Source organism: Trachypithecus francoisi, unplaced genomic scaffold, assembly GCF_009764315.1.
Source record: "Trachypithecus francoisi isolate TF-2019V2 unplaced genomic scaffold, Tfra_2.0 Lachesis_group17, whole genome shotgun sequence".
Lineage (NCBI taxonomy): Eukaryota > Metazoa > Chordata > Mammalia > Primates > Cercopithecidae > Trachypithecus > Trachypithecus francoisi.
This window is the reverse complement of record NW_022681462.1, coordinates 40,735,157-40,762,902: the sequence shown is the minus strand read 5'-3', so window position 1 is coordinate 40,762,902 and position 27,746 is coordinate 40,735,157. Positions and strand designations below refer to the sequence as shown.

The following is a 27,746-nucleotide window of genomic DNA, read 5'->3' as shown; positions in this document are numbered from 1 at the left end:
TATCTTACCAGTGTAAAATTCTAGAAGTTTTAAGAAGAAATGTCTTTCAATTACTTTTAATCATATGTGTTTCTTTTAAGTTATACATACTAAACAGAGCTTTTCTCTTCTCATGCTCTAGGGAATAATTGCATATTATGTAAATAATTTTGAATAATTCTGCTGTTTCTTCCACAGGACTTAACCCCTATACATCAAGAAAAGAAATAACAGACTGAGCTCTAGGAGCTTGTTGCTCTGTGGGAATTTAGGAGCAATACTGTCTGATCTTCCCATTTTTCATGAAAACCTTGACTTTACAATTTTTTAAAAAACACTCTAAGGACTGGACAAAACACATGTACAGGCTATGTAGTCCAAATCTACTTCTAAACAGACACCGACCTCTAGCTTTACAGGTATGATTTACCAACTCTTTAAAAACAGATAGTGTCCTTGTTTTACAAACTCTCCAGAACCCAATAAAAGAGAAAAAGTTTGCAGCTTATTCCATTTGTAGCATTTCCTTGATACCAAACCCACTCAAAGATTGAAGAGATGGAAATCTTCCTCCTCTTATTTCTATGTCCTTCCTGGCATTCCTATGTTGGTCCACATGGATGGGAAGCCTTTGTCCTTCTTTCTAAGATGATGATGTTGCAGGGAACTCTTCCACTTCTCTCTACCTGCAGGAGAGGAGTAGTATCTCCTAGGTTTAGCAAGATGTGGACATTTGCTAAACCACCAATTGAGTAGGGGCTAAGAGGGCAGACTCTACACTGAGGCTGCGTGGAGCAGCTTGGAGTTTGCCTTCCATTCAGCCTTACTCACTTTGTTCTGCTGAAGAGTGACAGATTATTGCAGTGGCTGGAGAAAATGAAATTAGAGTTGGTGGGCATGGTTTTGGCCCCAAAAGTCTAGACTGAGGCCCCAAAAGACTAAGAGGCACCTCTCACTTCCCTAACCCATCTGTAGCAATAATAAAGACACTGTTATGATTTTGATTTTGGCACCAACATAGTTTCTAAATGTTTGAACGTGGATGGGGATTGGAAGGAGGGACTGTTACCTACAAATCTTCAAAATTTAATGTCAGTTCCATGAGGATGGCCATATTTTCCCCTTTTTGTTTACTACTATGTCCCCAGCACTTAGAACAGCATAGGTGCTCAAAACATATTTATTGAGTAATTCAAATTATTGATCCTGACACTTCCTTTGAGATAAACACAAGCTTTGTTGTTTGGGGTTCAAACTACACGGTGAGTTCAGAGAAGCTATTACTAGTGGATTTGGCCTTGGTCAGTTAGATGTGGTTTTTATTATGGCCATACTGCTATTATAGGCATAGATAAAACTGATTTTAGAGAGCTAGAGCTGTAATCTGCAAAATTTAACCTGCTAAACTGTACAAGAAACAGAGAACATCAGTGTATGATTTTTGATCTTTTGATGATTGCTGTTAGATATTGCCAATTGCACAGTCTTTGCTAGTCTCCGTCTTCTTTCTAATTGCATCCTTAGTTAAGGAGAAATCCATTAACAGAATGACATTACAGGTTTCCGTGTAGTTTACTCACTTATTTCTGGTGATACTTTCCAACCATATGGCCTAGAGTTGAATTTGAAGTATTCTTTTTATAATCAGAAATCTACTTGTAAGTGACTCAAACTAATAAGGTAGTTAACTGATCTGTTCTTTAACTGCATATTTATCTCCCCTTCTTTGTTATTGACAACCCAAGTGTTGTTTTCTTGCCCCTAATTCACATTAGATCATCAACAACGTTAAAATAAACTTATTGACCTAAGTGAGAGACAAAGATTCTCAGTTGCAAGGTTATAGAGTTCTTTACATTTTCTCTTCTGAAGAATAAAAGAAACTGAAGTTGAGGGAAGGGCAGGGCAGATTATGCATGCTGACAGAAATTGAAGAGAAAGGATGGGTGGAAGCATGCAGGGATCTCTGAAATGGACTTGCATTCAGGTTTCTGAATGGAAGAGATTCAGGGGACAACTGTCTTTGAGTGTCAAACTCAAAGGGTAAACTCTCTACCACCCTGTGAGAAACCCACCATTCAATAATCCTGGGCCTGAGGACCATGACTGTTGCTTAAGAAAGCAACAAGGCCGGGCGCGGTGGCTCAAGCCTGTAATCCCAGCACTTTGGGAGGCCGAGACGGGCGGATCACGAGGTCGGGAGATCGAGACCATCCTGGCTAATACGGTGAAACCCCGTCTCTACTAAAAATACAAAAACTAGCCGGGCGAGGTGGCGGGCGCCTGTAGTCCCAGCTACTCGGGAGGCTGAGGCAGGAGAATGGCGGAAACCCGGGAGGCGGAGCTTGCAGTGAGCTGAGATCTGGCCACTGCACTCCAGTCCGGGCGACAGAGCGAGACTCCGCCTCAAAAAAAAAAAAAAAAAAAAAAAGAAAGCAACAAAAGCATCAACATCTCTTTGAATATTAAAGTATCTCACAGGCTGGGAAAAAAAAGGTCATAGGAACTAGAGCTTCAGAGACTGGAACAGGGGGAATAACACTGCTCATGCTCTTTCTCCATTTATCGATATTCTATTTCGTGTGTGTGTGTGTGTGTGTGTGTGTTTGTGTGTTGGCCTTATTTTTTCCATACTACAGATAGACAAGGAATTAGCCTACCTCCTTGCAAGGTTTAGGAAACCCACATTGTTTGGGTAGTGCCTTCTGATACAGATTAAACAGAAATCTGTTGTCCCGTGCCTTCTCCTGTGGTTCTTAGATTTAAGCAAAGAACATCACATCCCTGGATCCAGGAGAGCAAATAAAATATCTGAGGATACCTCTTGAGTCTTTCTGTGGTTTCTCCTCCTCTTCTTCCTCCTTCACCACCACAAGGTTCTCACTCCTCTGGCAGAGGGCACAGGTGGTGCGATGTAAGGTGGGCTGGCTGTCTATCTCTTGCTCATGTTCAATACCCCTGGGATAGCTGGGAAGCTGATATTTATAAGCACAGTCCAGGATTACATTGTGTTTTTCATCACCATCTTCCTATAGATTCTTTCTATACATTTAGCTATTTACAGAACTCACATTCTTTGCATCCCTTCTCAGAAAATCTATGTACTGTGTAACCAAGTACATTGTTGCAAGTCTCTCATGGCCATCCTCGAGGCCATCTTGTGCTTAGTCCCGACCTTGTCAGAGAAAACATTTGCAATGGTGAATTTCCCTGGGCTCCTTCTCTTGTGCCCCTAAGCTGTTGTGCTTATGCATAAATACATATGGGGAAAGGCCTGGACAAAGTGCAAACCGTCAGACTGTGCACCGAGCCCTCCAAAAGGGAGGCACAGGATACTGGCTAGAAGCTCCTGGGGATACTCTTGGTTATGTTTCATTTCTGCAGCCATCTCCTCCCGAGTGGATGCCCTTGTATCATCACATTCCCCTGGGGCCATATTGGCATATGGGGAAGAGGAGGAAGAATTGAGAAAGGGAAGTTTCTAAGCAGCCTTTCTATGTTTTTCCTTTCCATTTTCTTTGAGAAGCTTTCCAGTTCCTTGGACCCTTGAAATTGAGGACTGCCCCGGCCATGATAATGCAGATTCTTCCTGATGCACTTTGGTATTAATGGGAAGATGCTAATACATTAAATGAAAATTAATTTGCTTCAACAATATATTCTGAGAAACTGCTAAGAGGGAGGGAAGATTTGGTATATAAAGGGAGTTCATAAATGAAAGAGACAAATTTCTGCTTCTATGTACCTAGAAATTGGTTGAGGAGAAGACAGCAAATGGGCCAAGACAAGGAGAAGAAGCTATAGCACAAAGCCTAAGAAAATAAATGTCCCATGAGAAGGCAAAAATGCTACAGACCTCACAGAAGATGAGATGTTGCCTTTGGTTGGGGAGATGAGGAGAGTCCCCTAAACAGCTGGAAGGGATTTAGGATGTTAGTAAGACATAGGCAGCAATGGAAGTGTTTGAGATGTGTGCAAAGGCATGAGCAGGGACATAGAGGGAAGAAATTCAAAGTGTTGGAGGAGTAGAGAAGAGAAGTTGGTTTTGATAGAATCTGTCTTAGCCTAGGTTTATACCAGAAAGCAGAGCTTGAGACAAGGGTTTGCATGCAAGAGGATGACAAGTGACCCTAGGAAACATGAGAAGGGGCTGGGGAAATTGAAGCAGGGAAATGAGGGAAGTCAATTCAGGATGTGTTCTTGAACTTAGCCCTGCCGTGGGTGATTACGTCTCAATACTGCTGGGAATGTCTGAGGAACCATGAAGAATGAATGCATCTCAGAACTGTCCACCTGTGGAACGGATAAGAGAAGTTGCTCCTCACCCACTCCCATTCCCCATTGGTCAAGGGTTCCCATGCAGCAGCTCCCTCTCACATCCAGGTTTATGTATGTGTGAATTCCAACTAGGTTCCAGCAAGTGTCCTTCCCTACGTTGTCTTGGGAGGCCTGAAGCTGGAAGAGAGAAATGTTCAATGTTGCTGAAATAATACACTGCCAGGTTACACTGTTTCAAAGTTGGTTGCACGGTAATGACTGGAGTAAAATGTCTGCTAACAGCATGTAAGGTGGGGTTCAAGGAGTATCCCAAACAGAATGCGGCGGGGTGGGGGGGGGGGAATGAAGAAATGAGAGATAATGCCAGAAGCATAGGTTTGGGGACAAATTATGCCTGACTGAGAAATTTGAATTTATCAGTGGGTACCCATTGCAAGACCCAATATGCCTGCTTGTCATGTGCAAAGAAGGACAAGATCTCTTGAGAGAAGACAGCCTGTTATGCTCATGTTCATGCTCAGGATATTATGGTATATTTATTGCAGTCTACATGTACTTCGTTAGTGAATTTGCAGATTATATTACAAACTTTAGTTAAAATAACCCTCACAAAATGGACAACTGGCTTTAAAGTATCCCTATAAAAGAGCTGTAGATTGAATGTATACTAACAAAATTCCAGAAAACATGAATAATAATAAGAAAGTGTCACAGCTGATGCTTCTTCTTCCAGCTACTTTATAAAGTAAAAGCAAAAAAATCCAGTTCTAGAAGTTGTCTGAAAGAAATTAAAACCAATATAAATGATTTTTTAAAATATGGATTGGTTTACAATCTCCACGGTTAGCAACTTATCCTAACCAAAGTACAGTTGACCCTTGAACAACATGGGAGTAGCAATACAGTCAAAAATTCATGTGTAATTGCTGACTTCCTAAAAACTTAACTAATAACCTACTGTTGACCAGAAGCCTTGTCAATAATATAAACAGTCAATTAACTTGTTTTGTATGTTATATGTATTATATAACGTATTCTTACAACAAAGTAGGCTAGGGGAAAGAAAATGTTAATAGGAAACTCGTAAGGAAGAGAAAACATATTATTATTATTCATTAAGTGGAAGTGAATCATCCTAACAGCCTTTATCCTCATCATCTTCACATCGACTGAGGAGAAGAAACAGGAGGGGTTGTTTTTACTGTCTCAGGGATGGAGAGGCAGAAGAGGTGGAGGAGTTAGAGTGGGAGGTGGGAGAAGCAGGGACATTTGGTGTAACTTTTATTGAAAAAAATCACTGTTTCAGTGGACCTGTGCAGTTCAAAATTGTGTTGTTAAAGGGTTAAGTGTATACACTGTTAAATTATTAACTAATGACATTAAGAATTCATTATGATTATGAAGACATGCAAACTTTTAATTTCACATTCATCCCATTCTTTCACTTTATTTTTGGGGTACATATTAGAATGTTCATAATAAACATGTAAAAAATTAATGCATCTTATTCTTTTATTGAAAAAGTTGTATGAACAAAAATGTCACGAATCCACATCTCTACATCATGGGTTGGCAAAAGGAATAGGAAAGGAGGGTTGCATGAAGCAGCATTTGGGCGGTTGACTAAACTGGGCATGGCAGCTGAGTGGATGGTGGGGTAAGATCAAGGAAGAATGGAAAGTGATTCTTAGGTTTTAATCTGGGATAGTGAAATTCAAGTGAGGATGTTGGTACAGAAATGGATGTTTGGAGGAGGAGGTGACTTTTGGATGGTAAGAATGAGGTAAGCTATGGATGGACTGAAGTGCCGGTGAACTCAGTCACATGATGGTCTGTTAAGATGACTCTAACAGCTTGATTATATATCCACAGCCTAGGCTGGATTTATTCCACAGAATCTAAGTAGAAGTTAGTGTTATTAGTTTTGCCCCTCTCCTGGGTGAGAAAGATGGGCTGTCCTGATGGGGAGGAGGTGGCTATGAACCAGCCAGGGTAAGAGACTGACTGAAAGACAGAAGTGGAGCCTTCTTCATTGTGGAAAAAGAGAAAGGGCTTCTGTGCTTTCTTCTCCCTGTACAGGTCCATGATATTTTTCTCCTGGGGGTGGAAAAGAGGCTTGTTAGAGAGGAGGGTGGGAGGAGGAAGGTAAAGTAACTCAGCCCTGAGTGTATAACAGGAGAGGGACTGCTGCCCCCAAAGGAAGGGACAGAGGCTAGGGACAAAGGCAGATGAAGCAGGGCATTAGACTGTGAAAACAGGGAACTGGCTGGGTTCCCACAGCCTGGCTCCACTCCAGGATCCTGTGACACAAGGTACTCTGACTTTTTGAAGCATCATTATCTTCCCTGGAACAGAGGGAGGCTTAAATCTCTCTCTTGGTGCTTTTGGTATGCATTTGTCTGCCGGTTCCTGCCAGTCTTGCTGCATTCTCAACCTCCAAGTGGGCTTGTGCATTACAACTTCCATCAACAGCAGAAGGATTAGCTTCATAACTACAATATTGCCTTGGTAAGATTTATGTGTTTATGATACACAGACCATAAACATGTAACCTTCAAAATTCACATTCACAATCTCTTTTTGTCTCCTCTGCTGTGCAGTGGCCTTTGCTGTAGTGACAGCATCCCATCATCTTAGAGGATTTCCAGAAGGCAGTTAATCAGTACTGAGAATGGAGAAACTACTGTTCTTTGGCTTTTCTGAAACATTCCTGTGAGTGTACTTGCTATCTTTCAGAGGATCTATGCTCTGACATTAAAAGAAGTGTTATATCCATTCCAAAGGCAGCATTTGTAGATTCGGGGATCAGTCAGGTCAGAATTATTTCCTTACATTGAATAACCCAGGATTGCAAGAATATTATTTTTATTCAGTAACATGTTAAATGAAATAAAAAGTCCATTTGACAGTACTTCTCTCATTAGCTGCACAATCACTCACCTTAAGCTGCAAAGTAGGCTTGCCCTGAATTTCTGCACAGAAGAGACAGAGATCTTTTCCCTTGATTCCCAGGTAAACCAGATTACCCTTTTTCTTATCACTGAATTCTGTGTCTCTGCAGGTTATTAAATGAAGAGTAACTGGAAACACAAAGGAAAATGGAGAAGATGTTTCAATCTTACTGGTCTGACACTCAGTTACTCCTCCCAGGCAGGGAATAGTGACAGGCTCCTCCCATCAGTCATGTGGCAGAGACCCTCCATCACCCCCTCAAACCTATTTTGTTTTTACTCCTTAATAACAGAACCCCAGTTGTCACTAGGACACATCGCTTCCCAAAAAGAAAAGTAAAATTTCCTGCCACCCTTGCAGCAAAATGTGGTCATACGCTTAAGATGTGGCCTGTGAGGTAAAAGTGTGGAGCTTCTATCTCATGGGCCACAACATGAGATGGGATGGAGGCTACCCAAATAAAGTGAGAGGGGGATAGTGAGAATGTGATGGCAGTGGTCCCGGCAAGAGATGACGTTACCTTAGAAATCAGGCATGTTTTGCACGTAGACCTACCAGTCTTTGCTAATAGATTGGATGGAGAGTGAGGGAAAGGAGGAATCAAGGATATCTCCTGTATTTCTGGCTTGAGGACATGGAGTGGACAGAAATGCCACTAACAGAGACCGTTAGCGGTTTTGAGAAGACAGATCCATTGTTCTACTTGGGATACATGAAGTTAGAGGTATCTGAGAGGACATCAAGAGGACATGAGTAAACTATTGAGAGAGGAGTTCTGTGTTGCAAGTGTCAACGGCAGAGTGAATGAGCATAGCAGTGATTCATCAATCCAAAGGATTAGCTCGTTGCCCATTCACAGGGCTGGTAAGTGATGACTGGCTGAGCCCTGAAGAACATCATCATTTGGAGATTTCAGAGACAAAAGAGAGTCATAAAGGAAAATGCAAAAGAGGAGCCAGCAAACCTCAGGAGAAGTAATGTTCTTATAGAAGGAGAAGATGGGCCAGGCGTGGTGGCTCACGCCTGTAATCCCAGCACTTTGGGAGACTGAGGTGGGCGGATCATGAGGTCAGGAGTTTGAGACCAGCCTGACCAATATGGTGAAACCCCATCTCTATTAAGAATACAAAAATTAGCCAGGCACAGTGGTGGGCACCTGTAATCCCAGCTACTCGGGAGGCTGAGGCGGGAGAATTGCTTGAAACCTGGGAGGCGGAGGTTGCAGTGAGCTGAGATCATGCCATTGCACTCCGGCCTGGGTGACAGAGAGAGACTCCATTTAAAAAATAAAAAGGGAGAAGATGTAGAGTATTCAAGAAGGAAATGGTCCATTACACTAGTGAGCTGAGGGCCAAATAGCATGGGGACCAAGAAGTATCCTTTGGGTTTGACTATTTGAAGGTCATGGGTGAAATAGGAGGTTGGGGGGAGTAGTAGTCAGAGTAACCCAGATGTTAGAATGCAAACTATGCAGCCAGCTCTTGTGAAGTTTTGCTATGATTGGCATAAGAAAAAGTGTTGGTAGGAGGAAAATGTGGGAATCAAGAGAAAGTTACAGCATGTCTGACAATGATAGAAAGGATCCAGTAAACAAAGGTGGAATTTGCAGGGAAGTGAGGAATTAAATGTTGAAGTTCTGGATACAGGGAAAGAAACTGAGATGGACTGACTTTTGATGGGAGGAAGGAATATTTCCCCATTATTAGAAAAGATGATGCCAACTTAGAAAGCAGTGTAGGTTTGGTGGTGGAAAGATGATGGAGTTTGAATCTGAGGACATAGGTAGGAACGGTTGGAACCTGAACGAGAGAAACTCCAAGGAGAAGGCTAGCTGTTATTTGAATGGATAAGCCCTTCTAATCTGAAGATATTTTCTTTTGGTAAGAGGAGCTGTCAACCCTTAACACCCTCATTTCTAGATATGGGATTTCCTTTGTGGAAGGGAATCATAGTACCCTTTCTCACTTGACCTTCCCTGTGGCCATTGGGCTGGTGCCTAGACGTGGGCGAGGTCCAGGGCCAGGCTTGTGCAAGTTCAGCCTCATTCCTGGTGAAGCTGGCATCACCTCAAGAAGCAACAGTGGGTTTGATTGTCACTCACCAGGCTTAACACTGTTGCTAAGAGGAGCTGCTATTAAAGAATTTCCACTCAGGACCCACACCATCTGTCGAGAATCACGAATAGCATAGGATTTGGGTGCTGCCTCCCCTGCCAGATGACAAAAATGCACAAAATACACGTGAGGTTATCAACTTCAGGACTCCAGTTGCATCCTGGTATTAATGGCTTTTGAGTTTCTGGAGAGAGTCTCGTTGCTCTGAGAAGTAGTGGCTATAACGATAAATGGAGGGGAAATAGGGCAGGGGCTAGTTTGTGAATCAAAGCATCTGAAAGGATCTACGTGCAATTCCAGTCGCAAGATTCACCTTTTCCTAGGGCTGTGACTTGTCTTTTTCTGAATGATAAAATGTCTAGGTGGTAACAAAACCCCATAATATTTAAATTAGTTATCAGTATGTTGTTTTTAAAACCCTCTTATCAAAATAAATAAGCAATTCTAAATACAGATAATAATAAAAGAGCTAGATGCCCTGAGATTTTCAAAGGCCGTTGTATGAACTGAGTGTTTTAGCAAGAGCAAATACATTGATAGCTTAGCAAATGATAGGGGTCCTTCCATCCTATTGTCTTTGGTGAGGTCAGGTGGAGATATTTCCAAGCTGATTTGCAATTCACCACTTACATTGTGGGTTCATGATGTCTTCAGAGTCTGTTGTGAAGAGAACCAGATAGATCAGATGGTAGTGAGGAGGTTGTTAACACTTGGCCATGTGAGAGAAGGAGAGAAGAAAAATGTTATGCTTTTTTCTCCTCTCCCCCTAAAATTTTACTGCAAAAATTCTTTAGAGAGACCTGCCCTGAGAGCCTCTCCCAGATGCATATTTGAGAATAAGATGGGTACAGCATATTTCAAGACCAGAAAACCCTGAATGGAAGCTCCCCTCTGTGCTGTGGCTGGCATAGTCCTGCTTCTCCAGGCTGTGAAGGTCTTGGCATGCTTTCCATTCATTGCATCTGGGATTGTTAGGACGTTCCAACACATCACCAAAGGCACCTTCTAGTGCTCTGCGTCTCTGGGTTGAGAGGAAGGAGGGAGGGAGTGTGTGTGTGTGTGTGTGTGTGTGTGTGTATTTCCATTTTAGCCCTCCACACAGCAGGTTAATCACCACTTTTCCTCACTTGAAGCTGAACACTCCTAAGTAATTGGTAGCTAACCTGCCTCACTGAGCCTATCTTCCTCCATTCCTCACCCAAAGAGACATCTGTAAGGATCCCGCACATGGCCACTGGTGGGCCCCACAAGGTGCTTTGACTATTAGGGGTCATCTGCCTCTGGTTTTCTAGTTAGGGCACCAGAACAGTCCCCAAGAATATCACAGACCCTCCACAATGAGAACCAGTTATTCACAACCCTCCTTCCCTCAGGATCCTTGATGTCTGATTCAACAGCTGTCCCTACACAGTGGGTAAGCAGATCACCAACCTGTGCACTTGTAAGCAGCCCTGGCTCCTTCAGTACTCTGTACCTTTGACAAGACTCCCAGACGCACCTTAAGGCTAAACACAGAGACGTGAAAGAAGTTCCCCATACCTGGGTTCTGAGCAGTAGAAGTTACCTTTAGCAAGAGATGCCCTTGTCCCTGGTTTCAAAGTCAAGGCTCTAGCTGCATGTAAGTGTTCTGAAAAGCTGGTCCAGGACTTCCAGGCCCCTTAATGACCAAGGAAAGAACATTCACTCCTGCTCCTGGATGTGTTCATTTTGGCAAGAAAGCTGATACGGCCCAAAGGTCTTGTGAGGCTCTGGATGAGTGACAGTGGAGCAACACAAGCATGACTGGTCTGTGTTTCCTGATTAACAAGAGCAGAGCCAATATCAGAAAACAGCAATGAGAAAATTCGGATTAGGCCAGTTGCTGAGCTGAGGAGAACGCCTTTACTGGTCTTCCTTGGAGGCAGAGGTGTGTCTCCCTTGGAGGCAGAGGTGTGGCTCTCTTGACCCACTAAACTGCATGAAGTCATCGCTGTGTTTGCATCTGATGTTAGGCCAGTCACAGTACTCCTTGCAGGAGTTATACACACCCACTATGTCACATTTATATTGTACAAATATTGAGCACTTATTCTGTTTCTGATAAAGTTATAAGAACTTTACCTGAGTAACCTTTTAATCTTCACACACACACACAATTCTTTTTTTTTTTTTTTTTTTTGGAGATGGAGTCTCGCTCTCACTCTGTCACCAGCCTGGAGTGCAGTGGCGGGATCTCGGCTCACTGCAACTTCCGCCTCTCAGGTTCAAGTGATTCTCCTGCCTCAGCGTCCCGAGTAGCTGGGACTACAGGCACCCACCTCCACGCTGGGCTAATTTTTGGTATTTTATATTTTAGTAGAGAAGGGATTTCACCGTGTTGCCCAGGCTGGTCTCGAGCTCCTGAGCTCAGGCTCCCTGCCTGAGCCTCCCAAAGTGCTAGGATTACAAGCGGGAGTCAATGCGCCCACACACAACTATTTAGGGGCCATTAATTTTATTTCTCATGTAAGAAAACAGAGGCTCTGAGAGATGACAGAATGTGCCCAAAGTCATACAGTTACTAAGAAATCCAGCCAAGTTAGAAGCCAAGTCTCTCTATTCTTAACCATTATGTGACATGCCCCCCCCCGGGTCATAGTCTCCTGCATGCTGCACTAGCCGGAACACAGTCTTGCATTCAGTCGTGGATACTGAAAAATCTATAATGTGTCCAGGAGAGGAGAGGAGAGGACTTGGAGGTCTCATGGTTTCCTAACTGTGAATTAGGACTCAGACTCGGCTTCAATGTTGGCTAGGAAAGAAAATCATTACTTTTGAAACTAAATATTGTTGGTCAGTCCCACTCCCAATCACTCTTTGTGGTTCTGCTCTCTGAAATCCAACATTGACTCTCTCTTCTGGAGCACTGTAACAGTCTCCTTGCTTCTGTTCTTACCTCCCTAGAGGCTGAGGAAATTTAAGAGGGCTTATTCAGACCACATAGCATGGCAACTTTTCTCTTTTCATGCTTGCGCAGGACCCTCTAATAGCTTTGCTTTACACCCCAAATAATAACCGAAGCACTCACCAAGCCCACATGATCTGGGTCCTTCTTATCTTTCTGCTGCCTTCTGTCCCTGCCCATCTGACTTCCCTGCTCTGGATGCACTGGGTTCTGCTGATTTTCTTGCCCTGCAAGATTATCCTTGCCTGCAGGGAGCCTTTCCTGTTCCTCTGAAGGAATAGGCTTCCCCAGGTCAACAAGTGGTCTACTCTCTTGCTTCTTCCATGCATATGCAAAAAAGACAACTTCTCAAAAGATATTCCCCAGACAGCCTATCTCCAAGAGTCCCTCACCCATGTCCTAGCCCCTTATTTTCCTCAATTATTTTCTTCATAGAATGTATGTTTCCATGGTTTTGGAAAATGTATGTATGCATGTATGTATGTATGTATTTATGTATGTATGTATGTATGTATGTATGTATGTATTGTCTCCACTACCAAAATGCCAGTTCTGTGGGGCCAGGGAACCTGTTTTGTCATGAAGCCAGAGAACTATGTGTTCAATGGCTAGAATGGTGCTGACCTCTTATGGGAACTAAGAAGTATCTTTTGATAAACAAGTAAGTGTATGTAATATCTCATGAATAAGAGGAAGACAGGGAAGAGAAAAAGGGAGTGGGATGCTTTGTGGGACAGGCATCCCTTGTGGTGAGAGGCAAGTTCTTGACCTCCTCATGGAGAAGGGCCAGGGGATGCTCTCCTATCCCATATCCAGGATGGAGCCTCCCAAATGAATCACTCAAACAGGCAGTGGGACTGGGAGCTTTGCCGCACCTAGAGACCCACAGGCTCACCTTGGCTCCTTGGCCAGGGCAGTGTGTGGTGAAGGAGTCCAGGGAGACCCTGATGTGATTTTACTGAAGTGTGGTGTACTCTAGAGATATGTGAAGACAAGGCTCTAACCTTCCCAGCACCAGCAGAACCTAAAGAAACTGTGTGGTCACATTCCTTGGAAGAACTTGGCAGAAACTCCCACCCCAATTCAGAACTTTGAGACACTTAAAGTGTAGAAGACTGAAGACTCTCATGACTCCATGCAAAGAAGCCAGTGCTTGGCAGAAGGGTTGGAACCATGAGATTTTTCCCAAGGGATCAATGTGTCAAGTGATGGGATGTCCAACCACGAAAAGAATTTGAACCTGGGATCTATTCAGCTCCTGAGAGAGCTTCATGATGGAGACAGGTAGGGTGACACTGATGGTCAATCACACTGTCCAAGAAACTACACACACTGCGTACTGCAACCAAAGGAAATCAGACTGTAACAGAAAGTGTGGGAACCCCTCCCTCTGCAAACCCAAAGCCAGTGCTGCCAGAACTCTGCCTTTCCTATCCTTTCCTATGCTTTTTCTTGGTCCCCAACATCTCAGCACTGGTAGGGGAACATGACCCATTCGCCTATGCCCACCATCTTGAGAAGTTCTTCTGAAAAAAAAAAATAATAATAACAAGAAAGTTGTGAAGTTTGACTGGGATGTTGCTAGAGGACCTGATATCCAGTGAGACAAAAAGCAAGTAAATATAGCAACATCGAAAGTAGAAATTAAAAAAGAAGGAAAGGAAAAAAGAGAGAAATATTTTGATGTTTATACCTAGATGACTTGATGGTAAATAAATGGGTTAGATAAGTAAATGAGTCAGAAAGAGAAATAGACTATGAAGATGACAATCCCAAGAGTCACGGAATGGTGGCTTCACCCAGGGAGGGGTGTGAAGATTCCCAGGATGAAGCTGTGTCTCTGGCATAGACAATGCCTTTCCTGACTGGATCAGAGGATTGGGATAAAAGAAGGCAAGTGGTTGCATCAGGAGAGTGGGATTTGGTGGGGAAGAAATGGGCAGGGCTCTGTTGTTTGTAATTTTGCACTTTTCAATTCTTTTTTTGTTTTCCTTTTGCTCTGTCGCCCAGGCTGGAATGCAGTGGTGCCATCTTGGCTCACAGAAACCGCCCCACCCAGGTTCAAGCGATTCTCCTGCCTCAGCCTCCCAAGTAACCGGGATTACAGGCATGCGCCACCACACCTGGGTTATATATATATATTTATTATACTTTAAGTTCTAGAGTACATGTGCACAACATGCAGGTTTGTTACGTATGTATACTTGTGCCATGTTGGTGTGCTGCACCCATCAACTCATCAGCACCCATCAACTCGTCATTTACATCAGGTATAACTCCCAGTGCCATCCCTCCCCTCTGCCCCCCTCCCCATAATAGACCCCAGTGTGTGATGTTCCCCTTTCAGAGTCCAAGTGATCTCATTGTTCAATTCCCACCCATGAGTGAGAACATGTGGTGTTTGGTTTTCGGTTCTTGCGATAGTTTGCTGAGAGTGATGGTTTCCAGCTGCATCCATGTCCCTACAAAGGACACGAACTCATCCCTTTTTATGGCCGCATAATATTTTTTATTTTTTTTGTAGATACGAGTTTTGCCATTTTGGCCAGCCTGGTCTTGAACTCCTGACCTCAAGTGATCTGCCTGCCTCCGCCTCCCAAAGTGCTGGAATTCAGGTGTGAGCCACCGCACCATGCCTGATTCTATATTATTTTTAAAGCAATATGCATGTGTTGTTATAAAAAAGATTAAAACTAATTAGTCACGTTCCATGCCCTCATTTTATTTATCTGAAAACATCTTGCTTTTTTTTCATGAAGTGGGTGCTGAGTCTCCTTTAAGGAGATAAATATAGGAAATTTAGGAAGGCTTATTCAGACACACACCATGGCATCTTTTCTCTTTTCGCTCAGAGAGAAAAACCAAATATCTGATGAATGCAGCTGAGGGCACCCAACCTTTGATATGAAGCTCAGTTTTCATTTCCAGGTTGGAGATTTTGCCTTAGTCTCTGTTCTTCCTGGTGACAAAGTCAGTAATGAGCAGGAATTTCCTGTTCCTGCCCCCAGTAAGAACACATTTCTGTGGGTGCCAGAATAGCTCAATTCCTGAATAGGCCAAACTCAGGCTTTCAGAAGCCTGTGAGCCATGGAATGAATAAGCATTTGATCCTGCCCAGAGCGCCTTATTCTGATTCTTTAAGCTGAGAGTCCAGATATTCCTTTCCTGGTGTTAAGGGAGATGGATGATGTCGGAGGCCCAGCCTTGGTGACTCAGCCAGTCAGAAGGGACTGCATCTGGGCCAGACAAAATCTAGGACGGCACTGCCCTGTGTAGCCTGCCTATCTTGCCTGCATTCCACCTGCAGGGAATTTGCGCTGCTCCGATTCTCCAGTCTGGGGAATATAATAAAGTCACAGTAACTGTGGCAGCACAAGCGCTAAGATCCAGACAAAACTATGGAGTTGAGGGAACCTTGGCTCTGAATTTCTCCTTTGACTCTTAGGTGTGCTCAGAAGTGCTTAAGAACCAGGTATCCGCTCCCTCTGTACCTCCCCATGATGAGCGTGAGCATCTGTGTGGATCAGCGACCACAGATGAAGGTACCTATGGCTCTCAACGTCCATGAGGCTGTGTGACCACCTGTCCATGTCCTTCCCTGTCACAGACCCCAGGGGTATTCCCAGCATAAAGTCACTTTCCTGTTACTTGGAGTTCCCTGATACTTCTTTGTGGATTCTCTAGAATAGAGTAGAGAGTACAACCTGTGGGTTTTTTTTTTTTAGAAGAGCCAGCTCATTTAGAAAATCCAATTGAGGCTGGGCATGGTGGCTCCCACCTGTAATCCCAGAACTTTGGGAGGCCAAGGCAGGTGGATCACCTGAAGTTGGGAGTTCGAGACCAGCCTGACCAAAATGGAGAAACCCCATCTCTACTAAAAATACAAAATTAGCACAGCGTGGTGGCACATGCCTGTAGTCCCAGCTACTAGGGAGGCTGAGGCAGGAGAATTGCTTGAACCCAGGAGGCAGAGGTTGCGGTGAGCTGAGATCACGCCATTGCACTCCAGCCTGGGCAACAAGAGCAAAACTTTATCTCAAAAAAAAAAAAAAAAAATCCAATTGATCTATACTACTTTCTGATTTTGTAGACTTTATATGATAATATGAATGATAGAGGAGTTTTCTATATCCTTACGATTGTCCTTTTATGTTTTCTGTAATTTTGTACACACGTAAGTACTTTTTAGGCAATTGACCTGAACCATCAGATTCTATGCTGTAGAGGTAAATTCTCATCGAATTATGTACTACATTTTATGTGTTGATTTGAAATTAGGTCAGATTAATTAAAGAAATGGGTGGCTGATACTACTAAATTTGCATAGATAATTTATGTGTCTTTCTTTAGTTTAATTGATGCTTTACAATTAGGGCAGATCTGAATAACAGGAGTTTTTAACGAGCATTTGATGCTGACATTTGAAGAAGTCTGGTAGTACTGCTCCTCCTTAGGTTAAATGATAACTTAAAAGGTTCTTCCCTGGAATTTACAAAACCTTAAGTGGGACTGAGGTATTTCCAGAGAACAGATTGTACTGATAATTTGGGCCAGGAGGTAGTTTAGGATCTGGACTTTTCACTTTCCAGACAGCAATGATGCTTTTCTTCTTGTTACAAGTTGTTGAAAGAGAGGCCTTCTGAGAACAAGACCCCTGGACCAGATCCTCACTCCCAGTTCCCAAGTGCTCCTCACTGCTGACTGGGCTCAGATATCTGCCCAGTGCCTACTATGGTGATTCTGGACCAGACTTCATCCTGTACCACTTCTATTTCTGTGAAGATAGATGAGCCTTTATACTAGGAAGTCTGAAATGGTTCTAGGTTTTCCCATTTGCTTTCAGCAAATCTCTCCTTCATGCTTCCTCTTTAGAAGGTCCATTTCTGAAAAGTAAGTAGTTTTCTGGCAGGAGATCTCAAGCACAGCTGTGACTGCTGGTTGCTCCACTGTGGTAGTTTGTGCAGAGTGAGATGTGTGGTTCTGGGTGACATCCCCAAGTCTCAGTCCAATTTGGCCACTCACTGAGGAAGTTGGTTAATGTAGGAGCAGATACAGAATAGTAATGACTTCAAGCCTGAGGCTCAGATGGGAGCCTGTGGAGTTAGTTATTTTTGGAAGGTATAATCCCACAGAGCTGAGAAAAGATGTAAACTTCATGGTTCCAAGGACTAGTGGTAGGAGAGTGAGACAAAGAGACAGAGATGAGGACAAAAGATTGAGCTGCAGAGCCAATTATTAATTCAGAGACATCCTGGAGAGAGGCTGTCCTCTCATTGCCTTATCTCCATCAGGCACCTGCTTGTTGCAGGTGATGGATTCTACAATGAGAGTGACTCAGTGGGAGACTGTCAGTTGCAGACTGGATTAACCATGTTTTCCCATGTCCCCTTCTCACCAGAGTGAAGGCAAGTCGTCATGGGTTCTGTCCTTTACGTTTAAGGGATGAAAAGGAAGGAAAAGTAGGGTGGCCTTGGGTTTTTGCATCCAGCCTCCTCTCTCTAGATTGAGATATCAGCATAGTCCAGGTTGGCCCCTGGATATGAGACTCACTCTGGTCATCTTGAGAGTCCAAGGATATAGTCGGTGTCTGTTGTGAGGGATGAGACAGGCACAGAGCATTTGAACCTGCTCTTGCTTGACCCCTCACTAAGATATAAGACAAAAAGATCCCCAGTGTGTCCCAGTCACAAAACCCAGGAACACCTAAAGAGGGAAAAACCAAATACTCCAGGAAGCGGCCACTATCCCACCCCTGCAACTACCCTCACTGTGGCACAGTTCCCCGGCTTAGAGTACTGATGACCTTTGTGTTTAGTTAAGTCAACGAGAACTGATAAAATAGAGTTTACAATATTACAATCTTAGGCTCACACAAATTTCTGATCTAAAGAGGCCTAGAAATAAGTATACTAGCCATTATGTATCATATTAGTAGAGAGTATATAACTTACAAACTAGAAGGGAAGATGAATAAAGGAAAAACAAGCAAAACCACCTTACTCAATCCAATTGAAGGCATAAAGGGAAGGAGAAACAGGAACAGAAAAAGAGGTATCAGGAAATAAAGGAAAGAAAAAATGAAAGCATGGTAGGAATAAATCCACATGTTTCAGAAACCACAGTCTATTTAAATGAATTTAATTCTCCATTAAAAGACACCTTCTTAAAACAGAAAGGCATGAGTTTCTTTTTGTGTTACAGAGTTGGCTTGTATTGGATCAGGACTTTTACAAAAACACCTATAAGACCTGGATCAGATAGGGAAGGGGTGGGAAACTGCTGACACTGGTGAATAAGCACAAGACAAGGCATGCAGGCAGACCCTGGAAAGAGTAGTCACTTGGGGAAAATCATCTGCGTGGGTCAATTTCCCATTTTTTAAAGTTTCATAAGGTGGGCAGGCTGAAGTTGCACAATATAGAGAATCCAATAGTTTTTCTTGAAGAGTAAGGTAACAGATGTGACTCTGCATCAAGAATAAAGATCATCAATAAAGACCAATGTTGAAATTGCCCAGACAAGAATTGTAAAGCAGAACTGTATTAATGGAATAAAGGAGAAATGCCACCTAAATCTTTTAATAGATAAAGTATTAGGCCAAAGGTAACATCTACTTAGGATATAAACTCCCACCAAACTAGGAATAGAAGAAAACTTCAACATGTTAAAAAAAGCGTCCACCAAAAAAATAAATAAATAAATAAAAATAAAAGTCTACAGCTCATACTTAATGGTGAAAGAATTGATTTTTTCTCTAAGATTCATAACAAGTCAAAAATGTTTGCTTTCTCCACTTTGTTCAACATCATACTGGAAGTCCTAGTCATTTCGAGAAGTCTGCTAAAAATACACAAGAAATAAAAATCAGAAAATAAGTAAAATTGTCCGCAAATAATATGATTGTTTATATAGAAAATCCAAAGAAATCCACATAACAACTACTAGAACTAATAAGTGCAAGGCTAGAGGATATACTGTTTTTCATAGAAAAGTTAATTGTATTTTTATATACTGGTAGCAGGCTGTTACAAAATGAAAGAAAAAATCAAATCCATTTACATAGCGTCAAAACCTTAAAATACTTAGGAATAAATTTAATGAAGTATGTAAAAGACCTATGCACCAAAAACTACAAAATGTTGCTGAGATTAAAGAATATCTAAATAACTGAAGGTATATATCATGTTTATGAATTAAAAGACTCAATAGTTTTAAGATGTCAGTTCTCCCCAAATTGGTCTATAGATTACATGAAATCTCTACCATAATAACACTAGGCTTTTTTGTTTTTGGTTAAAATTGCTAAGCTGGCCAGACGTAGTGGCTCACACCTGTAATTCCAGCACTTTGGGAGGCCAAGGCAGGAGGATGGCTTGAGCTCAGGAGTTTGAGACCAGCCTGGGTGACTTGGCTACATCCTATCTCTAAGAAAACACAAAGATTAGTGGGGCATGATGGCTTGCACCTGCGGTCCCAGCTACTTGGGAGGCTGAAGCAGAAGGATGACTTGAGTCTGCAAAGGTTGATGCTGCAGTGAGCCAAGATTGAGCCACTGCCCTCCAGCCTGGGTGACAGAGCAAGACTCTGTCTCAAAAAAAAAAAAAAAAAAAAAAAAGAAGAAAGAAGAAAATACCAAACAAGCTTGGAAAAAGATGATCCAAGAAATCACTAACTGTACCACAAAATGACAAAAATCAAGACAATGTCTTACTAGCAGCATAAGGAGTGATAAATAAAACAATCAAATTGAATAGAAAACCTAGATGCCAAAGTGATCCAGTGGGAGAAAGAGATACCTTTGAAACAAACTGTGCCAGAACAATTAGATATCCATGAGAAAAAATGAATCTGAAACACTACCTCACACATAATACTGAAAATTTAATCGAGGTGAATTATAGACCTAAACATGAAAGCTAAAACCTTAGCGCTTTTAGAGAAAAAAGGCTAATATTTCTTAAACTTGAGGGTGAGCAAAGGTTTCTTAGGCAGATCTTAGAAAGAAATAACCATGAAGAAAATAAAGGTTAAACTAGACATTGTTAAGATAAAAACTTACTTATTAGGCTCATCAAATGACACTGTTAAGGAAACAAGTAGCAAGTCACAGACATATATCTGATAAACAACTGATATTCAACATATATAAAGAACTGGTATACTGACAAATAAAAAGTTAAACAATCTAATTATTTTAGAGACAGGGTCTCACCTACGTTGCCTAGGCTGGAGTGCAGTGATTATTCACAGGTGCAATCATAGTGCAAGGCAGCCTTGAACTCCTGGGCTCAAGAGAACCTCCTGCCTCAGCCTATCAAGTTAACAATCGAATTTTTTAAATGGGTTGACTTTCTGGGATGGTGGTGAAGAGGTCTCAGTACCTGGAAAGGGGGTGACTTTGCCCTCAAGGATGCTGGGAGGCTTTTTCTAGGGAGCTGACAGTAGTGACAAAGGACATCTGATGTGGAACATTGGGGGAAAGAGAGCAGGACTTCACCTCATAAGGACAACCACCAGGAGGTGCCTCTGACACCAGCCACGCATTTCAGTGGCTGAAGTGTTTTCAGGGCTGTATCTGAGGCACCTGTGCACTCACCTGGCACCCTGTGTTGCTGTATCCAGAATGGAACCTCTATTAGGGCAGGAGTCTTCTTGCCTTTCCAGGGCTTCTCACTATTCAGTGCCACATAATAGGTCATTCCTAGAATGTCTAAGCTAGCTACATCCCTTAATCCTGCACTCCAGGGTTTGAAAAAGAAATCAACTTTATTGAGGAATAATTAGCATTCATTTTACTTATACATATGTTATAATCCTAATTTTACCTTGTTATTGTTTTTTAAACAATTATCTTTTAAAGGGATTTAAATATTAAGTTAAAAATCTCACATATGTGTGAATATAGTTATCATTTCTGGAGCTTACTTTCTGTATTAAAACTCTTATTTCCATACAGTATTGTTTTCTTTCTGTGTGTGTCTCAAAAGACATTTATTTTATCTTAATTTTGAAAGATATTTTTGCTGGCTGTAACTGCAAAAACATAATTGACCACATTTTTTTCAGTAGTTCAAATATGTTGTTCTACTGCTTTCTTGCTTATACTGTTTCTGACAAAAAAATCTGCTGTCATCTTTATTTTTATTTATTTGTATGCATTGTGTCCTTTTACTTCCAGGTGCTCTTAAGATTTTCTCAGTATCACTGGTTTTGAGCAATTTGATTATGATTTTGCTGCTGTAGTTTTCTTCGCACTTCATGTGCATGGGGTCATCGGTCTTCTTGAACCTGTGTTTATGGTTTTCATCAAATTTAGAAAATATTTGGCTAAGATTTGAAAAAAGAAGTTTTGTTCCCACCATCTTCTTTTCCTTTAAGAATTCCATGTATTAGGCCACTTGAAGTTGTCCCATATATCACTGATTCTTTGTTTTTATACGTGTCGTGTGGCCTTCTATTTTTATTTTTCACTTCGTAATTTATTTTGGACAGTTTCTATTTCTATGTCCTCAAATTCACTAATAATTTATTCTGTATGATAATGTCATGTAGTGTATATTTCATTCCAGACATTGCAGTTTTTCCATCTTGGAGTTTGACTTGAGTTTGTTTGAAAATCTTTCATGTCTCTATCTAAATTATTAAATACAAATAATTTAGACATAGCATTTTAATGTATATTTGTTCATTTTAACATCTGTGTCAGTTCTGGGTTGGCTTTGATTAATTTTTCTCCTCATACTGTGTCTGAATTTACTGTTTCTTTGCCTGTCTGGTAAGCTTTGGATGTCAGACACTGTAATTTTACTGTGTTAGCTGCTAGGTATTTTTTTAATGCATAATAATGCATTCTTACTTTGGAAATATTTCAAATTTACAGAAAAAGTGCCAAGATTGTGTATTAACATTTTACATTAGTTTTGCATATGTGTAACAATGAATACACCAATATTGACACATTATTATTATGTAAAGTTTATATTCTGGTTTCTTCAGGTTTTTTTTTTTTTTTTTTTTTTTTTGAGAATGAGTCTCACTCTGTCGCCCAGGCCTGAGTGCAGTGGCGCGATCTTGGCTCACTGAAACCTCCACCTCCTGGGTTCACGCCATTCTCCTGCCTCAGCCTCCTGAGTAACTGGTACTACAGGCTCTCGCCACCACGCCCAGCAAATTTTTTGTAGTTTTAGTAGAGACAGAGTTTCATCATGTTAGTCAGGATGGTCTCGATCTGCTGACCTCGTGATCCGCCCACCTCGGCCTCCTAAAGTGCTGGGATTACAGGCATGAGCCACCGCACCCAGCCTCTTCAGTTTTTATCTAATATCTTTTTTTTGTTTCACCATTCCATCAAGGATAAGACATTTAGTCATCATGTCTCCTTAGACTCCTCTTTGCTATAAAAATTTCATAGGCTCTGTTTGTTCTTAATGATGGTTTTGAGGAGTACAGTAAATCGATTCTGATTTGTCTGATGTTTTTCTTACGATTAGACTAGGGTTATGGGTTTGGGGGGAGGGAGATCACAGAGATAAAGTACTATTTTTATTACATATCATATCAAAGATACATACTGTCAACATAACTTATTACTGCTGATATTAATCTTGATTACCTGGCTGAGATAGTGTTTATTAGGTTTCTCCACTGTAAAGTTACCCTTTCACCCCCATTTCCATACTATATTCATTAGATGAAAGTTACTATGTGTAGCCCACACTTAAAGCCTGAGGGTTATGCTGCAATTTCTTGAGAGTTGGATATCTAAATAAATTATTTGGAATTCTTTTGCATGCGAGATTAATTATTATTTATTTATTTAGTCAGCTGGTGCTCACTGATACTTATTTTATATTTTAAATTACAATCCAATGCTACTTTATTTATTTTGCTACTTAAATTGTTCCAGCTTTGGCCATTGGAAGGACTTTTATTTAGCTCCTGTGTTTCTTTGACATACCAAACATCGTGGATTTTTTTTTTTTTTTTTTTTTTTTTAGTATTTCCTTACTTTTTGTTACAACAACATGCTCTAGGCTGCTCTTGTGTATTTTCTGTGCCAGTCCCAAAGTCAGCCATTTTGCCAAGGGTGCTGGGTACTTTTGTATTACAGGTTGAGTATCTCTAATCCAAAAATTCAAAATTAGAAATGCTCCAATTAGCATTTCTTTTGAGCCTGACTTTTGAGTGTCATGTTGGTGCTCAAAAAGTTTTGGATTTTGAAAGATTTCAGATTTTGAATTTTGAGACTAGGCAGGCTCAACTTGTACTATGAATATTCTTGAGCTTAATTCCAGAGTGTAATTAAGGCACTTGGCAAGAATTTGATCCATTTGGGACTTGATTTTAGGAACTGATAGGTTGAACCAAGAAAGCATTTAGTTTAGGTCTAGTGATTTTGCATTCTTTAAGCAAAGTCCTTCTGAATACTGTAACCAATGCCTTGGGAATGATAAGGTTTTCCATGCCAGACAGTGAGAACAGTATTGTGACCTTTGAAATGTTTTTATCCCCAGCCTTCTGGATAATGACAATGATAATGCAAAGTGTAGGAAGAAAGAATTGGAAATACATTGTTGTAAGATCCTTGTGGTAGACTTAAAGTGGTATAAAAAAATTAAAGGTAAACTTTAATTAAGAACATGTATTGGAAGCCCTGGGCTAACCAATAGAAATACATAATGGTATAATTAATAAGTCAATAAAAGAGATAAAATGGAATAATAAAAAATGTTAACTTAAGAGAAGACAGAAGAAGAAAAATAAATGTAAAACAGATGGAACACATAGAAAACAGCAAGATGGTAGATATTAATCCAACCATGTCCATACTCAAATTAAATGTAAATGATAAAAACACACCAGGTAAAAGACTGAAATTGTCAGATTGGATAAAAATGCAAGACCTAAATATATGATGTCTATAAAAAACCCTCTTGAAATATAAAGCTATAGATAGTTTAAAGGTAAGAAGGTGGAGAAAGATGTATCATGCAAATACCAAACAAAAAAAAGTTGCAGTAGCTATAACAATATCAGGCAAAGCAGATTTAATAAAAGGAAGAATTTCAAGAATGAAAAGGAACGTTCCATAATGATAAAGGGGTCAATTGCTTAATATTTAGAAATTAAGCAATACACCTCTAAGTAATCCATGGGCCAAAAAGAAAGCCCTAAGGAAAGTTAAAATATTTTGAACTAAATGAAAATAAAAATACACCATATTGGCCAGTCATGGTTGTTCATACCTGTAATCCCAGCACTTTGGGAGCATCTATACCTGAAAGTATACGGGAAATTGGGAGGGCGAGGCAGGTCAGGAGTTCAAGACAAGCCTGGTCAACATGGTGAAACGCCATCTTTACTAAAAATACAACAATTAGCTGGGCATGGTGGAAGGCGCCTGTAATCTCAGCTACTCAGGTGACTGAGGCAGGAGAATCGCTTGAACCTGAAGGGCAGAGGTTGAAGTGAGCTGAGATCACGCCACTGCACTCCAGCCTGGGTGACAAGAGTGAAACTCCGTCTCAAAAAAAAAAAAAAAAAAGAATGTGGAGAGATTGGAACCCTTGTGCACTGTTGGTGGGAATGTAAAACAGTGCAACCACTGTGGAAAACGGTATGGTTGTTCCTCAAAAACTTAAACATAGAATTATCCATATGAACCAGCAATTCCACCTCTGGGTATATTCACAAAGAATTGAAAGCAGAGACTTGAAAAGCTATTTGAACACCCATGTTCATAGCGGCATTATTCACAACACCCAAAAGGTGATGGCAACCCAAGTGTCCATGGACAGATGAAGGAATAAAGAAAATGTGTGCACACACGATAGAGCCTTAAAAGGAATGAAATTCTGATACATGCTACAACATGGACGAAACTTGGAAATAAAGTAAGTTAAGTGAAATAAATTAATAACAAAAAAAATTACTATGCAAATCCTCGTATATGAGGCGCCTAAAGCAGTCAAATTCATGGAGATGGAAAGTAAAATGGTGGCTGCCAGGGGCCGCTGGGGAGAGGGGAGTGAAGAGTTATTGTTTTGCAGGTACAAAGTTTCAATTTTGCAAAACGAGGAGAGTTCTGGAGATGGATGGTGGTGGTGGTTGCACAACATTGTGAGTGTCTTTAATGACACTGAACTGTACACTTAAAAATGGTTAAAATGGTAATTTTTATATTATGTGTATCTTACTACATTTAATAACAATATAAAGAAATATCAAAAGATGTAAATGTACAGATATCTATCGAATAAAGAAGTTATCAAAAACAGCAAAAAGGGACAGATAATAATTTTTAAAAATTAGTTTCTGTTTTTGAGGAGCCCACGAAAGCCACACATCACTGAGAAAGCCAAGGAGAGCTGCAGCTCCCTTGCCCCGTCTAGTCCTGCTTTAGATGCTCGCTACTTGGGTGAGGGGCTGCAAATCCTTGTGGAGAGAGACAGAAAAAGATGAAGAGAGCTTGAATTGGAGGCCGTGCATCATCTCAGCGAGGCCTCCCGATCCAGCCTGGTGGAGAGCGCCCCCTGCCGGGAGATCCTAGCCTGGCACACTGAGAGTGACAGGCCCCGCCGGAGGGGCCAGCGCAGGATAAGGGAGAATGGAGCTAGGCCAGTGCGTCTTTTGACCTGTTGGCTTTTCCCTTACACATTGGGTTTATTTCCAATTTCCTGCTGGAGAGCAATGGTCAAACTACACAATCCGGTGGAGAAGAGTCAGCAGGCTCTGAAGGCCTCTGAGGCACAGACGAGGAAAGCACCTGAATGTGGATCTGGGGTACGGAAGTTGCCGGTGGCTCTGGCTCTGTTTTTGGGACTCAGTCAGCAGAAACTGTGGGTGTGACACACACCCGGAGCTTCACCCGCCCTGTGGACTGCCCACACGCTCTCTCAAATTCCGGCCTGTGCACCTAACCCTTCCCCAGCTTCCCAGGCAGAGGGTGCCACGGGGCTGAGTGCAGGCAACAAAGCCACTGGCCTCTGACTCAGCTCCCAGCTGCAGCGCTGTGAACCCTGGCCTACAACCTCCCCCTGACTTCACTGGCATCCAAGGTTTCTCGAAAGCGCTATGAGCCAAGTGGCACCCTTCCCCTCTGATGTGACTGGGTTGGAGAGGGAGTCCTGGGTGCAGCTGAAGGTCCCCTTCTGCTCACAGCTCCCTGGAGGCTGTGTCTGTGTATGCACACCATCACTCCTACTCCAGGAAGGACTTTCACGGATGTCCTCAGCTACTACAAGTCACTCCAGGGAGTGATAAATTCCGTCTAACCCAAAGTGTGCCACACTCTGCCATGGGGCACCCCTTTGTCTCTGCCCCAACTCTGTTGGTTTCTATTATCTTCTCTCTCTCTCTCCTTTTGTTTTGAGACAGAGTCTCGCTCTGTTGCCCAGGATGAAGTGCAGTGGCATGATCTCAGCTCACTGCAACCTCCACCTCCTGGGGTTCGAGTGATTCTCCTGCCTCAGCCTCCCAAGTAGCTAGGATTACAGGTGTGCACCACTACGCCCAACTAGTTTTTGTGTTTTTAGTAGAGACGGGGTTTCTTCCTTTTTGCCAGGCTGGTCTTGAACTCCTGGTCTCAAGTGATCTGTCCACCTCTGCCTCCCAAGGTGCTAGGATTACAGGTGTGAGCCACCACACCCGGCTGGTTTCTATTATTTTCTTAGAAAGCCTGTTGGTCCTCTGTGCATACTCCTTCATTCCCCCAGCCTCCAGCTCTGCCTTCTATTCCAAATGTGTGAATTTATAAGCATTACACAGCTTATTTTTTTTTCATATTGGGGAATGGGTGTGAATCAGTATGCAATCAAGCTGCAAGAATACCAACACTAGGTCCATCTCTTACTAGTTTTGTGACCTTAGGTGACTTAGCCTCTCTAATTTTCATTTTGTCTTATCAGTTAATGGGAATAAGCATAGCACTTACGTTAGAGGACTGATGTGACAATGAGGTGACATAATAGCTATATTGCTTTTAACACTGTGCCTGACACAGTGAATGTGTAACAAATGTTAACCTTTCTTGTCAGCAAATTTAAAATCTCACAGCATATTCTGTACTCATTAGTCCGGGCTGTTGGAGCTGAGTCCATGCCTTTTTCTCTCTGGGTTGGGAAAGCCATGCTAGCTACATGCATTTTAGGTCTTGAACCAGCCTTAGATTTACGTCAATGTAAATTTGGCCTTTGCTGTGTTCTTAATGTCTTCTTTACATACCTAGGAAAAGTGAAGGAGAGGTGAGAAAGACAGAGTGGGAAGAACCAGTGTCTGGGTTTGTGCTAGATGCCAACCTGGCTCTTCACATCCTCTGTCTCATCCAGCCAAGCAGCCACACTGAGCCCCCCAGCATGTGAACAGCCTCCACAGACCAGGAGATTCTGGGTCTGAAATGAGGAGAGAGCTCCAGTCCCACTAGTGCCCCAGAGCATACCTCAGAATGTTCCTTTCTCCCTGTGGGATCCGTGGAGTCTGCCTGCCCTTCCAAGGATGCCTCA

General features: G+C 41.9%; 1 protein-coding gene across 5 annotated transcripts; it reads right to left on the bottom strand.

Moving 5' to 3' along the window:
* IL36B (interleukin 36 beta) lies at positions 1–27,746 on the bottom strand. 5 transcript variants are annotated; one of them, XM_033176804.1, is made up of 6 exons: positions 10,863–11,057; positions 9,954–10,032; positions 9,311–9,418; positions 7,198–7,337; positions 4,305–4,434; positions 1–665 (listed from the first exon to the last, which is right to left on the bottom strand). In XM_033176804.1, the coding sequence occupies exons 2-6, from the start codon at positions 9,964–9,966 to the stop codon at positions 562–564; spliced, it is 495 nt and encodes a 164-aa protein (XP_033032695.1). In that variant the 5' UTR covers positions 9,967–10,032; positions 10,863–11,057; the 3' UTR covers positions 1–561. The 5 variants fall into 5 exon arrangements, with proteins under 5 accessions (XP_033032695.1, XP_033032693.1, XP_033032692.1 ...); XM_033176802.1 differs by lacking the exons at positions 1–665; positions 4,305–4,434; positions 10,863–11,057 and adding exons at positions 5,701–6,354; positions 27,683–27,730; XM_033176801.1 differs by lacking the exons at positions 1–665; positions 4,305–4,434 and adding an exon at positions 5,701–6,354 and having other exon boundaries at positions 10,863–11,041.